Below are 16,583 nucleotides of genomic sequence, written 5' to 3' on the forward strand. Positions count from 1 at the left end.
CATCTCTTTTTATAATACTGTATTGGAAAGAGCACAAGCCAGAGATTTTTAAATATTACCTTCATAGAGAACTTCATACTCAGTGGGAATACAGCTGTATCCTTGAACCAAATCTGGAAGGCAGTCCTTACAGACGGAATGGAGGCAGGGCAGCATTCTGGGGTCCCTCCTCCGCAGGTCCCACTTGCACACCAAACAATTCCTCAGCAGATCCAGGGTTTCCATTCCTGCTGGCTGAAGTCTGGCCCCAAAAACACGAAGAGTCACAAAATGGCTCGTGACAAGCCCTGCAGTTCACAAAACACTTGATCACTCAAGCACAAACCAGAGGGCAACACGGGATGCACGATCAAACAAACAACATTCATTTAGCCCCCGTGAAAAAAGAAGCTTCTTGCAGCTGGAAATCACATACCTGCTTTACCAAGGAGAATATCTTTGCAGATTGTTGTGCAGGAAAGTGTGGTTTAAGGTTTACAAACCATGATCCCACTATGTCTCTAATACTAGCAACTTCTGTAAAAACTGAACTAATCTGTTCTATTGATCTACTTACAAAACTGAACTGTCACATGCTGTACATTTCCTGCTAGAAGCACTGAAACTGTGCAATTAAAATGATGAGATTCTCTGACTGCCTTTACAATTTCACTCAAATATTTTACAGTTTTCAGGTAAAGAAAATAATACCCATGCATCCATCATTTCAGCAATGCATGTTAGAAAGCTGCCTTGAAAAATGTACAGCATCTGCTGACAATCTTTATAGAAAATGCACTTTGCAGTAATCAAATTTTGATTATCAAGATGGCCACAGATCAGATTATAGACCAGACCTGAGCTTCCCAGTGTTCCTCCCACCAGCCTAAGCTCCCCAAGGTCAACTAAGAATTTTGCAGTTCATATTTCATCCTCAGTTCTGAGATTGTGAGAGATGTTGATCAGATACAGACTGCAAAGGGAAACTCCTGCAAGTGTATCAGAGGAGAAAAAGCAAATAAAGCCTCATTTCCTCTGGAGTCACTCTTCCAGCTGATCCAAACTCCTGGGACCAGAGTCCCACGTAGCTGCCAATTGCCCTGGCATGGTGGCCCCGCTACCAGCAGGATGTAACTGAAGCTGCAATCTCCAGATTTCCACAGCACAGAAGAGCAGCAGCTCTAACCTTAGGGCTATCTGTTCTCCTGAGGGATTCTGTCTTCTGCTAGATGCCAGTGGAAATGGTTAGTAAGTGGCTCTGGGTTTGGGCTTTTATTCTGCAACACAAAAAAATGATGCCTCAGAAATTAACAACCAGTAGTTTTGTTAAGTGTTGTATCCTGAAGTCATTGGTATTTAAAATACTTTAGAGGAAAAAATGGACCCTATGTTGAAGTCTGCATCCTATTTCACACCCATTCAACTAGGTAGATGTCCACCATCATGACTGACAAATTACTTAGATAAATTCAAACCTACCACTAAATCTTCATATTCTAATTCCAAAACCAGAGGTCCCTTTGGAAATGAGCTGTGCCAGTTGGGCCTGTGGTTTAACTAACATCATATCAGTGCCTATTACACGAGCTTACTTTTCACAGTGCATCTTCATCGACCACCTATCAAAGGCAAACGTCACTAGAGCAGCACAGTGTCCCAGCTCACTCCATCTCTGTCATTTCTTGCAGCTCCTGTTACTAAGAAGACAAAGTAGCACCTACAAAAACATGTGATTTCTGCAGTAGGAAGTTGAGGTCTGAAACTACCACATTGTTGACACAGAGAAACCACAGCCCAAAGCATCCATGCACAGAGAATCAGTGCAAACAAAGCCTGATACTGGGAAATGCTCTGTCACCTTAAAAGCCAAATCTGGGGCTGGCTGAGCAGCAACAGGTTACTGTGAATTTCAGTGTATGCCTTTTGAACAATGTACAAAGACGTGTCGAATTTTTTTGGCAGGAAGGGAAAGAATAAGAGTGAAAAAAATGTGTTTAAAATTTTGTTCTGAGGCATGTGTGCAAAGCAGTAGGCAGGCAGTCGGAGGAGGAGAAGGCTGATGTATGTAATGAGCTACAAGAAGGCCTGGAAAGAGAATCCAGGGAATTACAGGCCTGACCTTCGTGCTGGGGAAGGTCATGGTGCAGATCATCTTGAGCACCATCAAGTGGCACTAGTGCAATAACTAGGGCATCAGACCCAGTCACTGTGGGCTTGTGAAAGGCAGGTCCTGCTTGACCAACCTGATCTCCTTCTATGACCAGGTGACCCACTTCGTGGATGGGGGAAAGGCTGTCGCTGTTGTCTGCCTGCCTGGACTTCAGGAAAGCCTTTGACACCATTTCCCACATTCTCCTGGAGAAACTGGCTGCTCATGGCTTGGAGGGGTGCACTGTTCACTAAAAGAACTGGATGGATGGCTGGGCCCAGAGAGTGGTGGTGGATGGAGCGACACCCAGCATCACATACTAGGCAACAGCAGTTCCAGCAGCCAGTGAGAGTTCCCATATCCTTACCTCTGCATTTTGGAACAAACTGCTCATTTATGTCAGAGCTGTTCACAGGAAGCAGTACCACGGGCTAAGATGAACTCTTTTATAAATGGAATGCACATCAACCTCACCCTAAAAGCCCTCTAAATTAAATTATTGCCAAACACTAGGTTAGAAGTTGATTAACTAGGATTCTATCACACACAGTAGAAGGTAATTTGCCACTATCAACAGTAAAGCAGCAAACATAAATTAAGTGACAGTGTTTATAAGCTTTTGGTCTGACACTTGAGAACCAGTAAATAACTAAACCACCGGCTTTAGTTATTTGATTTTTTTACCATTAAACCCTGCTTTGGCATGAAGGGCCAAAAAGCCTTGCAGACACCAGAAGTCCTAGTTTGATGTTACAACCAAGCAGGGATCATTTTAGGTAGTCATGTTAAACCCAATACATCAGAACTTCATACACAGCTGCTCTAGAGCTGTGCCACTGCTTTGCCACCTTAAGGAAGCTTGAGGATAGCTGGCACCAGCTCTGTCCCAGACCAGGGAACTGCAGGATTTTTGTATCCAGCTCAGAGGGCACAGATTGCAGCAGTAACAAGGTAGAAACCCTAAATTGTTTCCTCAAACCTATTTCAGCTCTTCCCGTCTGTCCCCCACTGCACCTAGGGATCTCCCGTTCCTCCCCTCCTATATCCCACCTTGGTGGAAACAGAACTAGTTTTTTGCATTGCCAAAAGCTCACTGGTACAATTCCCATGCCAAGTCTCTTTCACACAGCATTTCTGGTAGACTCCTACCACTTTGCATTGCTGCACTGCATTTCTTTATCCTCACTCCTGCTGCTCCATTCCCACAGGCCAGGGCACCATCCCCACAGATTTCCCCTGGATGCCACTTTAGGGTACAAGAACCCCCAAGTCACCTTTTTGCAGACAGCTGTAGAGAGGATCACCAACAAAAGAGCAGCACAAATACAGAACCTATTCTGCAACGCTGTAAAGATGAAACAATGAAAGTACCAAACACTGCAGTCAGGCGAGTTCACAGTGAAATGAGAAGCAGTGAAACCACTGATAAAAAACTGCCAGAAATAACTGACCAGGTAAGACTGAAGTGTGAACAGTGTCTGGACACGTCAGGAAAGAAAAATCAGAACAACCCAAACTTCTATAAATCAGCTCACTTTATGCATTGTGTTTATTCAAAAGATTTGAATAAAACAGAAACTTCTATGCCACAAGCACACAGGCACCACCAACTTCTTTGATCTTCTCCTCTGCTCTTCTACTGAAGAACTTTGCTTTCACAATGACAGGCTGCTTGGGCAGCTTCCCCTTGCCCAGCACTTTGTAGTAGCCCTAGAAAGATTTAAAGAACAAGTTCAGTGTTCGTAATCAGCTTGCAGGCTCCGACATTCAGGCCTGTCTATAAGCACACACCAGTTAAAAACAAAACCATGATCACCATAACCTCATCCAGCAATTCATTACATAAAAGGACAATCACGACACATGACCATTAACACAACAGCTGCTGAAGTCACTGCTGGTGAGAAGTGGGGCCCAAGTGGCCAAGGCAGGTGTTTGATTTGGGAGGCAGAACATCAGCACTTGGCAGAGCAGTGTCCCTGATTCGGTGGCTGGCTGAGACACAGGACATCACAGCCAGTGAATATGGATCAGATGTTTCTGTCCGAGAACTATAGCACACCAAGACAACCACACATGTGGAGATGTGACTCTAGTCTCGAGGGTGGACAAGGGGCAGAACTGGTCTCACACAATGTCAAGTTCTGTACATGCCTTCAGGAACATTTCAAACGAGCCATCTTTCACCACCTACCCAAAGGAGGGCAGTGCCTGTCCACAAACACACACCAATAGGAGAAAAAGTTCTTACAGGAAAAAATGTAACAGCCTAAGTGCCTCTCTAACTACTTACAGCCCAAGAGATCTGTCTCAAGAACCTCTATGGAGAACTAAAGCACTGGAGCTTATCTGCAGTTCAGCATTTCCCCAGTGGGACAGGCAAAGCTCAGGCACTCATGGAGAGCAGGAATGCCAGGGCTGAGTCCGAGCAGGAACTCACCGAGCGCACAACATCAATGACCGGGGCAAGTCCGGCCTCGTTCTTGGCGTAGTTGAGCCTCGTCTGCTCACTGACCAGTGTCCACAGCTTGTCCAGGTTGACAGTGGGACAGAACTTCTGGTTTCTCTTTAAGTGATAGTGTCTCATGCCCACTTTTCCAAAGTAACCAGGGTGACTGTGAAAGAAACACATTCCACATTATATCACATTTTTAATTCATCCTGAACAAGCAGAACTACAAACTGACACTGGAACAAGCATCTTACATGATCGAAGTAATCAAAATGTCACATTATACCTTTTTCCATATCAATGTATGTAGGACTTAGGCGCAGTAACGATTAGTATCCAAACCAAGGAAAAATTACTCCAAGTGTTTCTTCTCCCTTGAACTCACAACTCAATCCCCCTCACTGGTGACTGTGTATTTCCAGGGAAGCCCGAACTCCATGAGCCCAGAGACGCCTGCCCTGCCTGGGGAGTTCTGGCACAGCTGTCACTAACCCGGTGACTGACTGAGCCAGGAATGGCACAGCCAGTGAATAGAGATTAGTGGTTCCTGTCCGAGGACTCCAGCACACCAGGACCACAGGCAGCGCCCAGATGTGACTCTATAGTCTCGGGAATCAGAGAACATCCCTCACCTTTATAGGATGCAGATAACAGGATGCAGTTTGGATTCAACACTGCATTCTGAATTTGCTGTGTGAGCACTGTTAAGCAGGGAACACACTGTAACGGGCAAATTTGGCCAACTTTACCTAAATCTGCACTGAACTCCAACATTCCAAGTGAAAAGGCCTTTGATTTTAGGGTAAGTGGGGACATGAGGAGCTATAATGCCACACTTCCCATTAAAAGAAAAAATGTAGGATTGCAAGAAAACTTGTTTATTCACATATAAAAGTTAGTTGCTTCTACTTCAGGAGCATACATGTTGCTAGTATATATTTAGAACGTTAGCTTACTATTTATCAAAGTTAATCCTGTGATGGTGCAAACCACCAGCATTACCACGTCCTCCAGGATGCTTCCTGTGTTTGCCTAAGAAGAAAAATTTTGTTACATTAATATTACATATAATACTTAGAGATACTTTCAATACCAATTTAAACTAATTAAACTAGCTATTCTATCGTGTCGTGTGACAAGGTAGGAATGAACAGAGTTAAAAAGGGAGACTGCACTGCTCTGTAAGTTTAAGATGTCGCATATCCAGTACTGATCGGCTGAGCACTGCTTAAGTTACAAATCCAGGGAGTCTAAAACGTGCAAGACTCGATCAGGCCATCACCTGGCAGCTGCCCCCGCAGGCTGCGGCCTTCAGCACCACCTCGCACAATGCGGGCGGGCCCCTGCAGCCACAGCCCCATTTTTCTGGGATCCGGGAAGGGTAGCAGCATCCCCTCAGTGCCGGGGAAGCCCCGGCAGGGCCGCGCCGCCCAAGCGCACCCGCGGCCGCCTCTCCACTCACCCACGCGGCCGTGGCCGTGGCTGACGTGACCTCTCAGTTTCCGGGTCTTCCTTAGCCTGGAAGGCTGCGGGGAATGGGGAGAGCAGCCGTGAGTGAGGGGGGCAGCGAGCGGCAGGAGAACCCCGCGCCCGCCCCGGGGCCCGCACACCCGGGCGCCATGGCGGACCGGCCTCCCCGCACCGCTCCCGCCCGCCGCGGGCTCGGAGACGCGCCTCCCCACCACCCTCCGCTACTCCGCAGGCCCGTCCCACCGCGGGAGCGAGGCACGGCGGCCGCGGGGTCCCGATCCCGTCCCATTCCATCCCATCCCCTCCCGGCCCGGACGCAGCTCCCACCATCTTGTCGGCGTGCGCGAAAGAGAGAAAGGGCGCGGCTCTCGCGAGAGCGGGCAAAGACGCGGGGGGCGGGCGGGCGGGGCCGAGATCTCGCGAGGCTTCGCTGAGGCGGGAAGGACAGGGCGGAGCTCTGAGGGGCGGTGCGTGCTCCGCCCACAGCCGGGCACAGCTCCGCGCCTGTTCCCGCCGCGGAAAAGCAGCATTTCGACCAGAATTTAGGAACACTTGCAAGTTTGGTCACTTTATTAAACATCCGTAACAATGGGAAAATGAAAACTACGTCCTTAAACACAATTATTTGCCACACTGGAATGTGAATTCCTGGAGTGTTACTGTTTCTTAAGCTTGGTTCCTAGGGGTTTTTTTAATGGATTTTGTACTGTTAAGATTTTAAACAAAACTTTACCAATTTTAAACACAGGCCTCTGCACTGGATTTATTTTTCTTCAGGATTTCCCTGGTGCACTTACAGTGTTCCATGCTCAGGAACACCATTAGTTTTAACAACGAATTTAGTAGGGAAAATAATGCACTCCTTGGTTTTTGTTCATCTGATCCTTTCAGACACAGACCTCCAAGGTAACACAAGGGCTGTTTTATACAGCTGCAGTGTGAGGATCAAGGAGGCACCTACAGTCTTTTTGGGACATGATCTCACCTTGTCTAGTAGTATCCTCTGATTCACATTACAAAAGCGGGAACATGTTGATGGATAATACAATGTTTAAAAGCTTTCTCCCTAAATTTTTAAATTGCAAATGGAGGAAAACAGCTTTGGCACAGGAGATGGGTTTTACAGTGCCACATTATTGTACATCAGCATTCCATGGCTTTGTCTTGCCTTTGCAGTAATTCCACAGAACATCCTGATAGTTTTATCCATCATTTTCTTCAGAGGAATAAGTATGTCCCCCTACATTTACTAGCAGCTGTTGTTTATAAAAAGGCCAGAAGCCACCTATACAAGTGACATTAGAGAGTAAAACTAATGGGAGTTACCAGTTGTGATGACATTTCCCCTGAATCAAAAGCACCTGGTATTTTACAGACGTTTCATGTGCATTTAAAAAGCTTTTGTGTATTTTCGAGTGTGAGGGAGATAATTGAAAAAGGAAACGACTTCACCTTTTTAGTGAATAGCCCCTCAAATTTGCTCTATGAGGCTGATAGCAAACCAGAACCACTGTCAGGTTAGGAATTGCGCAAGCCTCAAAGTCGATCTAACTACAGCAATCGCTGCGAATGCCGAAACACAAAGCGTGGTGGGTTTCCTTTAAAGGTAAGCGGCTTTAGCTAATTTTTATTATCTGTCAGACTTGCAACATATTGAAGCATTTTATATTTTCTTCTTCAGACTATGGGAAAACTTACAGAACCTCAACAGGAGTTCTGTTTCCAGATCAAGGATGAATGTGACACTTGAGCACCATGCACAACACAAAGCCAACCTGAAAATACTATAGCTCAAGAGCAGTATCTGTGATATGATAAAATTATTCGCTGCTAACACATGAAAAAAGTGTTTTAATAGATGCTTCTGCTGGATAAAATTTTTTGAAAAGGCATATAAAATGCCTTGTCTTAGCCCCAGTGAAAAACATTGAAGAAAACCCAAACTACATGCCATGAAATAGCAAACCTACCAAAAGACAGGTTCGTAATAACCACTTTACATTTTAATTAGAAATTCATTTAAAAATCACAGGCAAGTTGCTGGGTTTGTACCTGCTCCACATGAGGAACTGCAGAGGTGTGCAATGAATATAAACAAATAGGTCTATTTACAGAGTTTATTAGGATCCATACATACATACATTAGGAAAGGCTGTACTGTACCTACTCGCTGCAGCTTGCATGTCAGAGAGCTGAGATCTCCCCAGGCTTAGCAGTCTTAGTGCAGAATGGGTTACAAGGAGTTTACTGACCAGAGTTCAAACCTAGTGGAGGTTTTGCAATGTGAACCAAGTACCTTATTATCAAGTTACTTTGTATTTCTCTTTTAAAATTAATTAGAAGGAAACAAACAAACAGACAAGCGCCTGTGCCGCACCAGGGCGGCCCCGTGCGTACAACCTCTCCCACGTACCCAAGCTCATTCACCCTGCAGTGTTCAGGCATCAAACATCCCTTGAAGTCAGTGGTTTTGCTGAGACAGTCAGCTGCACATTATCAGCTACTCATTTTTGCACCAAGCATAACTCAACTCATACTAAAGAAAAAAACAAGCACCTGTTATTCTCAGGAATATACAAATATTTACCACAGTTTTCTCGCTCATTACAAAATCAGTTACAAAAGCTTACAGCACATTATGTACAAACTCTACCCAAGTACATGGAGGAGCCATCACATGGCACACTGTCCGACAGCATCAGTCACCGCCTGGAGCTGCCCTCAGCTCGCTCCGCTCTCCTCCCTCTCCACACTCTGGAACGCTGCAGGTGTCTCGCGCAGTGCCATTAAACAGTCTTTGGGCTGGTGTTTCAGCAGGAAGGAGCTAGTTCTTCTTGTGAAGGAACTTCATCTTGTTACCTAAAGGAAGCACACCGTCAGTCTCTAGCATATACCAAAAGTCAATCAAAAGTGACAGCAAATGGGTCTAACTTGGAATTGCTGTGGGGTAACTCTTCTACTCGGCACCAGCAGGGAGAGCGGAGTTACGGAACACCAACTGCTCAGACCCTTCCTGTTCCACTCCTCGATTATGGTTCCCCCATCCGCAAGTGAAAATGAAAGTGTTAACAAGGATCGTAACTAAATCTGGTTTTATCACCTTTAACTATGTTTTCATTTTTTCATTTTTGTATTTCCTATCATGCTGAAACTGCTTGACTACCTTATTTCACTAATAACCCAACAAAAAAAAAACCCAACAAAAAAAAAAAATCAAAACCCACCACCACCATGAAAACTCATTTCAGAAATACTTCTAAAGGTTTTCCTCACCGAGGCCTCGCAGGAACTTGTTTACTCCACTTTGTTCCGTGTCCGGGAGCTCTTCCAAATACTGTTCCACCCTCTGCTCGAAGAGCCCTGTGGCAGAGGGAGACAAGGACGCCGGGGTGAGCCGTGTCCGGCTGATCCCGCATGCCGCGGTCCCCGCGCACAGCCCCGACTCCCGGCCCCGACTCCCGGCCCCGGCGCGGGCAGTGCCTCCGGCAGCCTCCGCTCGCAGCCACCTTCCGGCTGAGCGGGCAGGACCTCAGGGATGCGTTTCCGCTTTCCCGGCGAGCGCACGGGGACGGACACTGCCGCTCTCCGCGGGACAGGAGCGGAACAGCGAAACCCGCACCGCAGGGGAAACACCCACCCTTACCTTTTGCCCTGCATTTCCTCAGCTCTCTGTCCTGGATGAAGCCAGCAAACATTTGGGATTCCATGAAAACTTCCAAGAAGCGGCGGATACTCTTGGAGGCCACAGATTTACGGAAAGCCTCCCTTTGGAAGGCACGCTCTCCTTTTTCATTCTGGGTTAGGAACAGGGAATAATGGCCAACTGTCTCCACAAAGAATCGGATAAAAACCTCAGACACTAATCCATTCAGGGTGTTACATTCTGCAAAATAAGGCGGCAATAAGACACCAAAATCAGCTGCTACCAGAGCTGTCAGCATTATCCCCGCAGGGCCAGGTTGAGCATCTCCCGGTTCCCTGATGCCATGCTAACAACTGAGGGGAATTGCAGCGGCTCCCTCCACACCTGGATGCACGTGGAGAGGGTGACAGCGCCATAACCACGAGTGCCAGTCTGCAGAATTGGTGTTCCGTGACCAAGAGTCAACGACAATTACAAATCCTCAGGAAACAGCTCAGAAAATTAAACATTTGATGGGTGTTTCATCAAAATTATACCTCCTATTTTCACTCTTGAGCAAGTTCTCTTCAGAAACTTCTGAATGACTCAGTATTAAAATATTTTTCCCTGAGGATAATAAGCCTGTACCAAAAACTGATCCAAAAGGGTCTGTTGTAGAATTTGGGTTTTCATAGTCTCTGAGATGTTAAAACAGTTTTATATATGTAATACATATGACTAGAAATAAATTTCAAAGACTGAATAGGGGCCTGTTCCATACCTTTTAACCACAGACATCTCAATTCACCCTGGGCTGTTTTTATCACTGCTGAAGAGAAATACGAACCTTCAGAGCCAACTCAACCTGCCTTGCACTAAAACTCTTTCCTGGTGGAACCTGCTTCTCTCCCCTGAAAATATGAGTGCCAAGACCAACTCCAAACTCAGACACACCCCTAAGCTTGGAGAATTAGCTGGATTGAGTTAGGGCCAAGTTAACTGCAAAGCTCTGTTTGAGCAAAGGTTCAGAGGGACCCACAGGAGTCCATGTCATTTACAAAGAAATGAAAATAAGTCATGGGTGAGGTATTACTGTGGGTTGATGCCATCAGTCTCATTCCCTGTGTGCTCAGAGACAACCTTTGATGTCACCAAAGGTATTTGAGATGTCAAGTCCCATTTTTCTTTCTCCTGCATGGAAAGTCACAGTTGTACCTACGTTTGTTTACACAAGTCCCTGTTTCCAAATGAACTTACCGTCATCTGAATCACTATCTGAATCCTGATTTATCAGTTCATTCTTTCTCTCTAGAGCCTGCTCCAGAGCAGCTTGCAATTTTCTAGGTAATAGTGTGTCTTCATCATCCATCTGATAGAGGAAAAAAGAAAACCCTTAAGCCAAATTAATCTCTGCAGGAACTACAGCAAATACTTCCAGAAGGTTTAAAATTCAGATGAAAAATATTTGTATCTGCTACTGTCACAGCTACATAAATAAAATAATGAAGATCTATGTGCAACTAACAAATACTCCTAAACAAAATTTCTTGTCATTCTTAATAAGATTAAAGTCAGGAATGATAATCCAAAGAACAGGTAAACACAGAATGTGGAATCAGCTCTTTACATGACAAAGAGTCCAAATAGTTGTGTTTAACTGAATACACATCAAGTGAAGCCTTGCTAGGTGTACACACAGCTGCTGTAGCTGGTTTTAGACAGCTCCTTTCGTCCTTGACAGTTGTTTTTACTATTTTGCAGTTTATCTTGTTTTCTGAGTCTTGCCCCTGTTGGTCTCTCCATCTTATTTAATGCTTCTTCAGCAGAAGCCAAATAGACACGGAAGCCTTAGCTCAGCAGCCATTGCTCATCAGCCACATCCAGGGAATTGTACACAAAATTTTCTTCATCCAACCTGCAGATGGATGTTCTTGAAATTATTTAGTGCCACGTGACTGTCAGGAGATGGTGATCTCTCATCTCCCTACTTACAAGGCTCCTGCTTTTCCTACCACATTAAACTATTCTCCACTTTTGTGCTCTCAATCAGGAATTTTCTTTGCAATTTTTGTCCTTTTCACTTCCAACAGTGTGAGTTTTCTTGCTAAGGTGATGTTATTATCTTTGGATGTTTTCTTTCCACTGTGAATACAGTTCTTGATTCCTTCTTACAATCACAGCCTCAATCCCTTCTGCATACCTGAGAAGTTCTTATTTGCAGGTGGAACAGAAAATGAGAACCTTTTTTTCTCCCTAATCGCTTTCCCTTTGCACACACAAGTCCTGCCAAATCTCTCTGATCAAAGAAACCCAATCATACTGTAGGAGTAAACAGCTTGCTAGACTGCACAGCAGCATTCTGAGCTGTACTTTACCTGTCTGATGAATCGATCAGATCCCAAGTTAACCATCAAAGCCTAAAGAAAAGAAAACACTGCAGTGAAATATACCTGAAGATACAGAAAACATTCATTTGTTCATTGCTTTTTAATAGCAAAAGATCATCTGCTGAACAAGCCTCAACATGAATCAAATTCCTACTGTGAAACAAGAGGTTGTGTGCTTTATGAAACAACATGAAGGTATTCTTTAGAGCTAAAAATCTAATTTAACATAGATACAACAGATCTCATACTAGACTAATATAAAAAAAAAGCTAAAAGGGTTTTTTTCTTAAATCTACTCAAGTTATTGCTAATAATTTTTGTTAACATGCACTTCAAAAATGTGTCAGAGGGGTTTAAAGAAAACAGTGTCACTGGAAGCAGCAGGGCTTCCGAAGGGCTTCTGAAAATAACAAAGCAGCAAAGCTGAGAGATGGAGCTGGAAAGATGTGGAAGAGCAATGTTAAGAAAGTGGAAGGAAAATGGATTAGATATTTACATGGGCCAGAGGCACACAGGGCCTTGGAAGCAAGCACAAGAAAATTCCTTAGAAAAATGACAGGAAACTAATAGGAGCAAGAGAGAAGACTGTGCCCGTGAATACTTTTGTGGTATTTTACCAGAAGAGCTGATGAAGTACAACTCTCATTTGATTTCCAATACAGTATCAACAAAGTCTTAGAAGTTAAAATTGTTAAAGGTTTTGTTTCCTGGGTGGGCTATGGCTTCATGCACAACTTCCATTAGGATTCAGAGGTGTCATAGCAGATGGCTTCCTCTTGTTCCAGAACAAATCAGCATATTTACACCCTTACTTGTGACCACGTAAATATTCACCTGTCTCTGTCAAGGTGCCAAATATGGAAGAGGGGCAGAATAAAAGAGAAGAGTAAAGCTACTGCTGCAGTTTTGCCAAGAGGCAGTTGCCCATGAGAAGCAGGCAGAGAAGAAACAAAAAGGCAGATTGAAAATTAAACGTGAGGATTTATGTGCCAATGGCAGCCCTCTCTTGGGAGAGGCCAGCTTTACTCCAAGCAAACAATTGTGGTGGCAGCTCCTACCTCTTCTACGGGCAGGTCCTTGAGTTTGGGCAGAGAGCTGGAGAGCAGTCCCACCAGGAAGGGGGTAGGGCAGCACACGATGTCAATCATGGATGAGGGCAGGACAGGAATGAAGGTGTGCTGCCAGGAGAACGGGTACAGCAGGGCCACTACGGCGTGGGAGCAGCTCGACAGGGTGCTGGGGAGAGAGGAACAACCAGGTTAGCAAAGGCTTTTCTCGGTTCAGAACGCCTTCCACCTGCTGAGAAACTCTGCCTGTTGAAATACGAGTGCCCATCTCTGTCACTTCTGACTTCAGACAGCCTTAGTCCCCTTCCAGTCCATACCCTCTCTGTACTGTGCAGTGTGGTAGTTCACAGGAGACTTCAAACTAAAGGTAAACACCCCAAATCCATTTGCTTTGTAGTAGTCAGGAGATGATTGGATTTAGAAGTCAAGATTCAATCTTCCCAAAAGCACTCAAAAGCAGCCACTTTGAACAATGCTTAAAATCCAAAAGCAACTTCATATCTTGCCTGTTATGACCACATCAGTAGTAAAAATGCATAATAGTATTGTTCTTAAGTCAAGCGCTAATGCAGGAACAAAGGAAAATGAAAAGTAAAATAAAATTGAAATTAAAATCCTCAAGAAATACCAAATCAGATATAAAAACAATCAATACTTATTCCAAAGTAATCAATACTTATTCCAAAGGAAAGCTGGTAAAAGCAACACAATTTTCAAAGATTGTGTATTTTTGACAACAGCATATTTTTATTATAATACTTTTTAAAGGGCTTATTAACCAACTTCAGTGATAAAGGTATTGATCCTGCCCAGCAGAGTACTCTAAAATTGGTATCTCCTAAATTTAAGGCTTGATATTATCATGGAAAATGTCATGCATATGTTGTCCTTCCATCTACTGAATCTGATTCTCTTTTGCAGTCACATGGTTTCCAAATGTTAAAAATTAAAGAACATCATTACCAAGCGAGTTTTAGCATCAGGGAAATAAAGACAGGTTCCCCATATCACAGATACAACATCTGCCTCTTGCTGGCTGAGGTGACAGAAATTTTGATCCAGTATGATTGAACTAATTTTCTCACACTGCAAACTTCTGCTGTGCTTAATGTAGCCACAAAGAACTATAAATAATAACTGCAGAGCTGTTACTGCTTTAAAATGCCGGGGAGAGATGCTCATTTCTTCTACTGCAAGACTTGGTTGAGACTTTAGGTGGCATCAGACCTCCACCAGAATAACCTTCATGAGCATTTTTACTTTAGTTGTGGATTATTCCAAGGCCAGAGGAAAGGTTTCACCTGTCTGTTCCTTTCAGTGATTAACCTTCAAAGTTTGCTAATGAGAAATGTGAGAATTAGAGGACAAAGAGAGAAAAAGTTGGGGAAGAACAAATATTGTCTTTTACTGCAAATAATCTGCGGTTTGGTTTTAATGACACTTCCTTTAAGATCTGACAATCCCAGCATGGGTTTATAACATATGTTGCCTGACACAAGGTTCTTGTAAAATGATGCATTTCTCTAATTTATATTTTTATATATAACAGGCAATGGTGCTGCCATTGTGGCATATTTTGGTCTCAAGCATCTCCCACAAAAAGCACAGTGGTGTGTTTTGGAAGAGCTGTGGATGGTATAGACTGCCAGCACTTTCTCAAGATCACTTCAATGACTCCCTGGCATTTTTACCTACTACAAATTCGGTCATCTTAGCTGAGCAACTAAAGAAAGAGCCATGTTAAGCTAAAAGCAGGAAAGCAAACATTCTTCTGCTCTTCAGTGAGTTTTTTTTTCCTTTCTATAAAATGCCCTTTTGTAACATGTTGTTTTACACGCAGTGCTGTGACGTAAATCAGCCCCTGCATCCTCTTGTGCGTGGTATTCCCACGCTAGGGGAGGCTTCAGGCTCTGGCCCAGGACACTGGAATCTCTTCCTGCGCTTTCCCGGGAGCTGGCTGGGGCAGAGCAGAGCACAGGGAGCAGCCATGATGGGGCTGTCCTGCAGCAGCACCCCACGGGAGTCACGCCACCACCCTGTCAGCATTTCGGCCTCTGAATTTTAGGACTCTGCACACAGCTTTTCAAATTCAGCCTCAGAAAAATCTTTCCCTGTGGGACATCTCATCCCCATCAAACATTCCCTCCAAGCTTTCAGCCCCCAGAACCTCCTGCTGCCATCTGTCCTGGACACTGCTCCCACAAAGGACAAAGTGCCTGTGTCTCTGCCCTAGCTGGAAAGATTCATATTTAGAATGGATACACACCTTTCACTTCAGTGAAATTTCACATTTTGTAAGGTAAAATTCAGAGATGATGGGTGTAAGGGTACCCCCAGCCTAAATCTCTAAAATACAGTTCAGATCCTTTTAAAGGGATATTATCGATGAGAAGCATATTTAATAAAGTAAAAAAGAAGGGCCTACCCTGGGAAACCAAGTCTGCTCCAGTTTCTCCTTTCAAAATGTGCAACCCACACATTATCCAACTGTTCTTGTTTATGAGAATTAAGCAGTAAGGTCAGATGGTTTATTTTCTTTAAGGTGTGTGAAGCACACAAAGTAAAGCAACAGAATAGTCCAAGTTAGATTTTCAAAATATTTTCACTTTTAATACTCTAGGGCAGTTCCAGAGAGCTGGTTTGGAGAGTGGGCTTTTCCATTTGGTCTGTGCAGTTTTAAAGGAATGCTGCATAATGTTCTAGCTGTTGTTGTACTGGAAAACACTTCTTTATTTCCATGGTTGTCATCTTGTAAAAAAATTATTTGGAATTTGCCAAGGTTTTGGTTCTCTCTATGCCTTTTATGCACTAGATTAAAAAAACCTTCAGTGTTTGATCTTCTCCCCGTGAAGGTAATAATACAAGATTATACAAGTATATTGAGACATTTCTTAATGACAAATTTCTCTTGAATTTATCATGTTACAGGCAAAATACATCATTGCTTCTTTCCCACTCAAAGTTGATTTACGTTCCTCTGGGCTATTTTGTTTCCCAAATCATTTTCTCATGATAGCACACAGAACCTTTTCCTTGTTGCGTTGCTGGCTGGGGAGACACAAGCTCAGACTAAGAGCTGAGGCACCGGAATTTCAGACATAGCTGTGACTCTGCTGAATTTTGGAGACTGCTTAGACGGTTTAAGTCTATGTCAAAAAGCAAATGACTGTGACTTAACAAGAACCTTTTTGTCCTTTAGATAGGGAGGATGTCTGGTAGCAATGTCTAGTTTGGCCAACCAGCAAGTAACTACAAGCTTAGGCTGTATCTGTATCTTATCACAGCACAATTAGCACACTCTGAGAAGGACACGCTGTTGGACAGGGAATGGACACTGCCCTCACTGGGATGTTGGTGCTGGCTGTGCTTGTTTCAAGGACTGTGGTTTGTTGCACGCTGCAAGTCCCCTACTCTCTCAAACTGCTGAAGTCATATGCCGTTACACCTTCTGCTCCCA

At 44.2% G+C, this 16,583-nt stretch overlaps 3 protein-coding genes and 2 non-coding genes across 12 annotated transcripts in view; all 5 read right to left on the minus strand.

Annotated features, from left to right (window-relative positions):
- The window catches only part of TRIM66 (tripartite motif containing 66), a 49,920-nt gene extending 46,372 nt beyond the window's left edge, over positions 1-3,548 (minus strand). For 2 of the 3 annotated variants that reach the window (XM_019285429.3, XM_039553311.1), the window contains exon 1: positions 60-3,548. In XM_019285429.3, the coding sequence (XP_019140974.2) occupies positions 60-225 (166 nt within the window). In that variant the 5' untranslated portion in view covers positions 226-3,548. The remainder of the gene's footprint in view (positions 1-59) is intronic. The other variant, XM_019285428.3, reaches the window with a different exon arrangement.
- A 97-nt stretch (positions 3,549-3,645) lies between these two features.
- Positions 3,646-6,423, minus strand: RPL27A (ribosomal protein L27a). The gene is made up of 5 exons (XM_039553318.1): positions 6,378-6,423; positions 6,043-6,106; positions 5,537-5,612; positions 4,569-4,743; positions 3,646-3,838 (listed from the first exon to the last, which is right to left on the minus strand). Exons 1-5 carry the CDS (start codon positions 6,378-6,380, stop codon positions 3,710-3,712), a joined length of 447 nt encoding a protein of 148 aa, XP_039409252.1. The 5' UTR covers positions 6,381-6,423; the 3' UTR covers positions 3,646-3,709.
- LOC120410178 lies at positions 4,100-4,231 on the minus strand. The gene has a single exon (XR_005602136.1). It is a non-coding gene; the product is annotated as a small nucleolar RNA SNORA3/SNORA45 family (small nucleolar RNA).
- LOC120410177 lies at positions 5,060-5,192 on the minus strand. The gene has a single exon (XR_005602135.1). It is a non-coding gene; the product is annotated as a small nucleolar RNA SNORA3/SNORA45 family (small nucleolar RNA).
- Positions 6,424-7,881: 1,458 nt separating the features above from the next.
- DENND2B (DENN domain containing 2B) overlaps positions 7,882-16,583 on the minus strand; it is a 153,508-nt gene continuing 144,806 nt past the window's right edge. For all 6 annotated transcript variants that reach the window (XM_039553312.1, XM_039553315.1, XM_039553313.1 and 3 more), the window contains 6 exons: positions 13,118-13,295; positions 12,048-12,089; positions 10,930-11,041; positions 9,694-9,933; positions 9,324-9,410; positions 7,882-8,909 (listed from right to left, as the gene is read on the minus strand). In XM_039553312.1, coding sequence (XP_039409246.1) covers positions 8,875-8,909; positions 9,324-9,410; positions 9,694-9,933; positions 10,930-11,041; positions 12,048-12,089; positions 13,118-13,295 — 694 coding nt within the window. In that variant the 3' untranslated portion in view covers positions 7,882-8,874. The remainder of the gene's footprint in view (positions 8,910-9,323; positions 9,411-9,693; positions 9,934-10,929; positions 11,042-12,047; positions 12,090-13,117; positions 13,296-16,583) is intronic.

Source organism: Corvus cornix, chromosome 5, assembly GCF_000738735.6.
Source record: "Corvus cornix cornix isolate S_Up_H32 chromosome 5, ASM73873v5, whole genome shotgun sequence".
Taxonomy (NCBI): domain Eukaryota; kingdom Metazoa; phylum Chordata; class Aves; order Passeriformes; family Corvidae; genus Corvus; species Corvus cornix.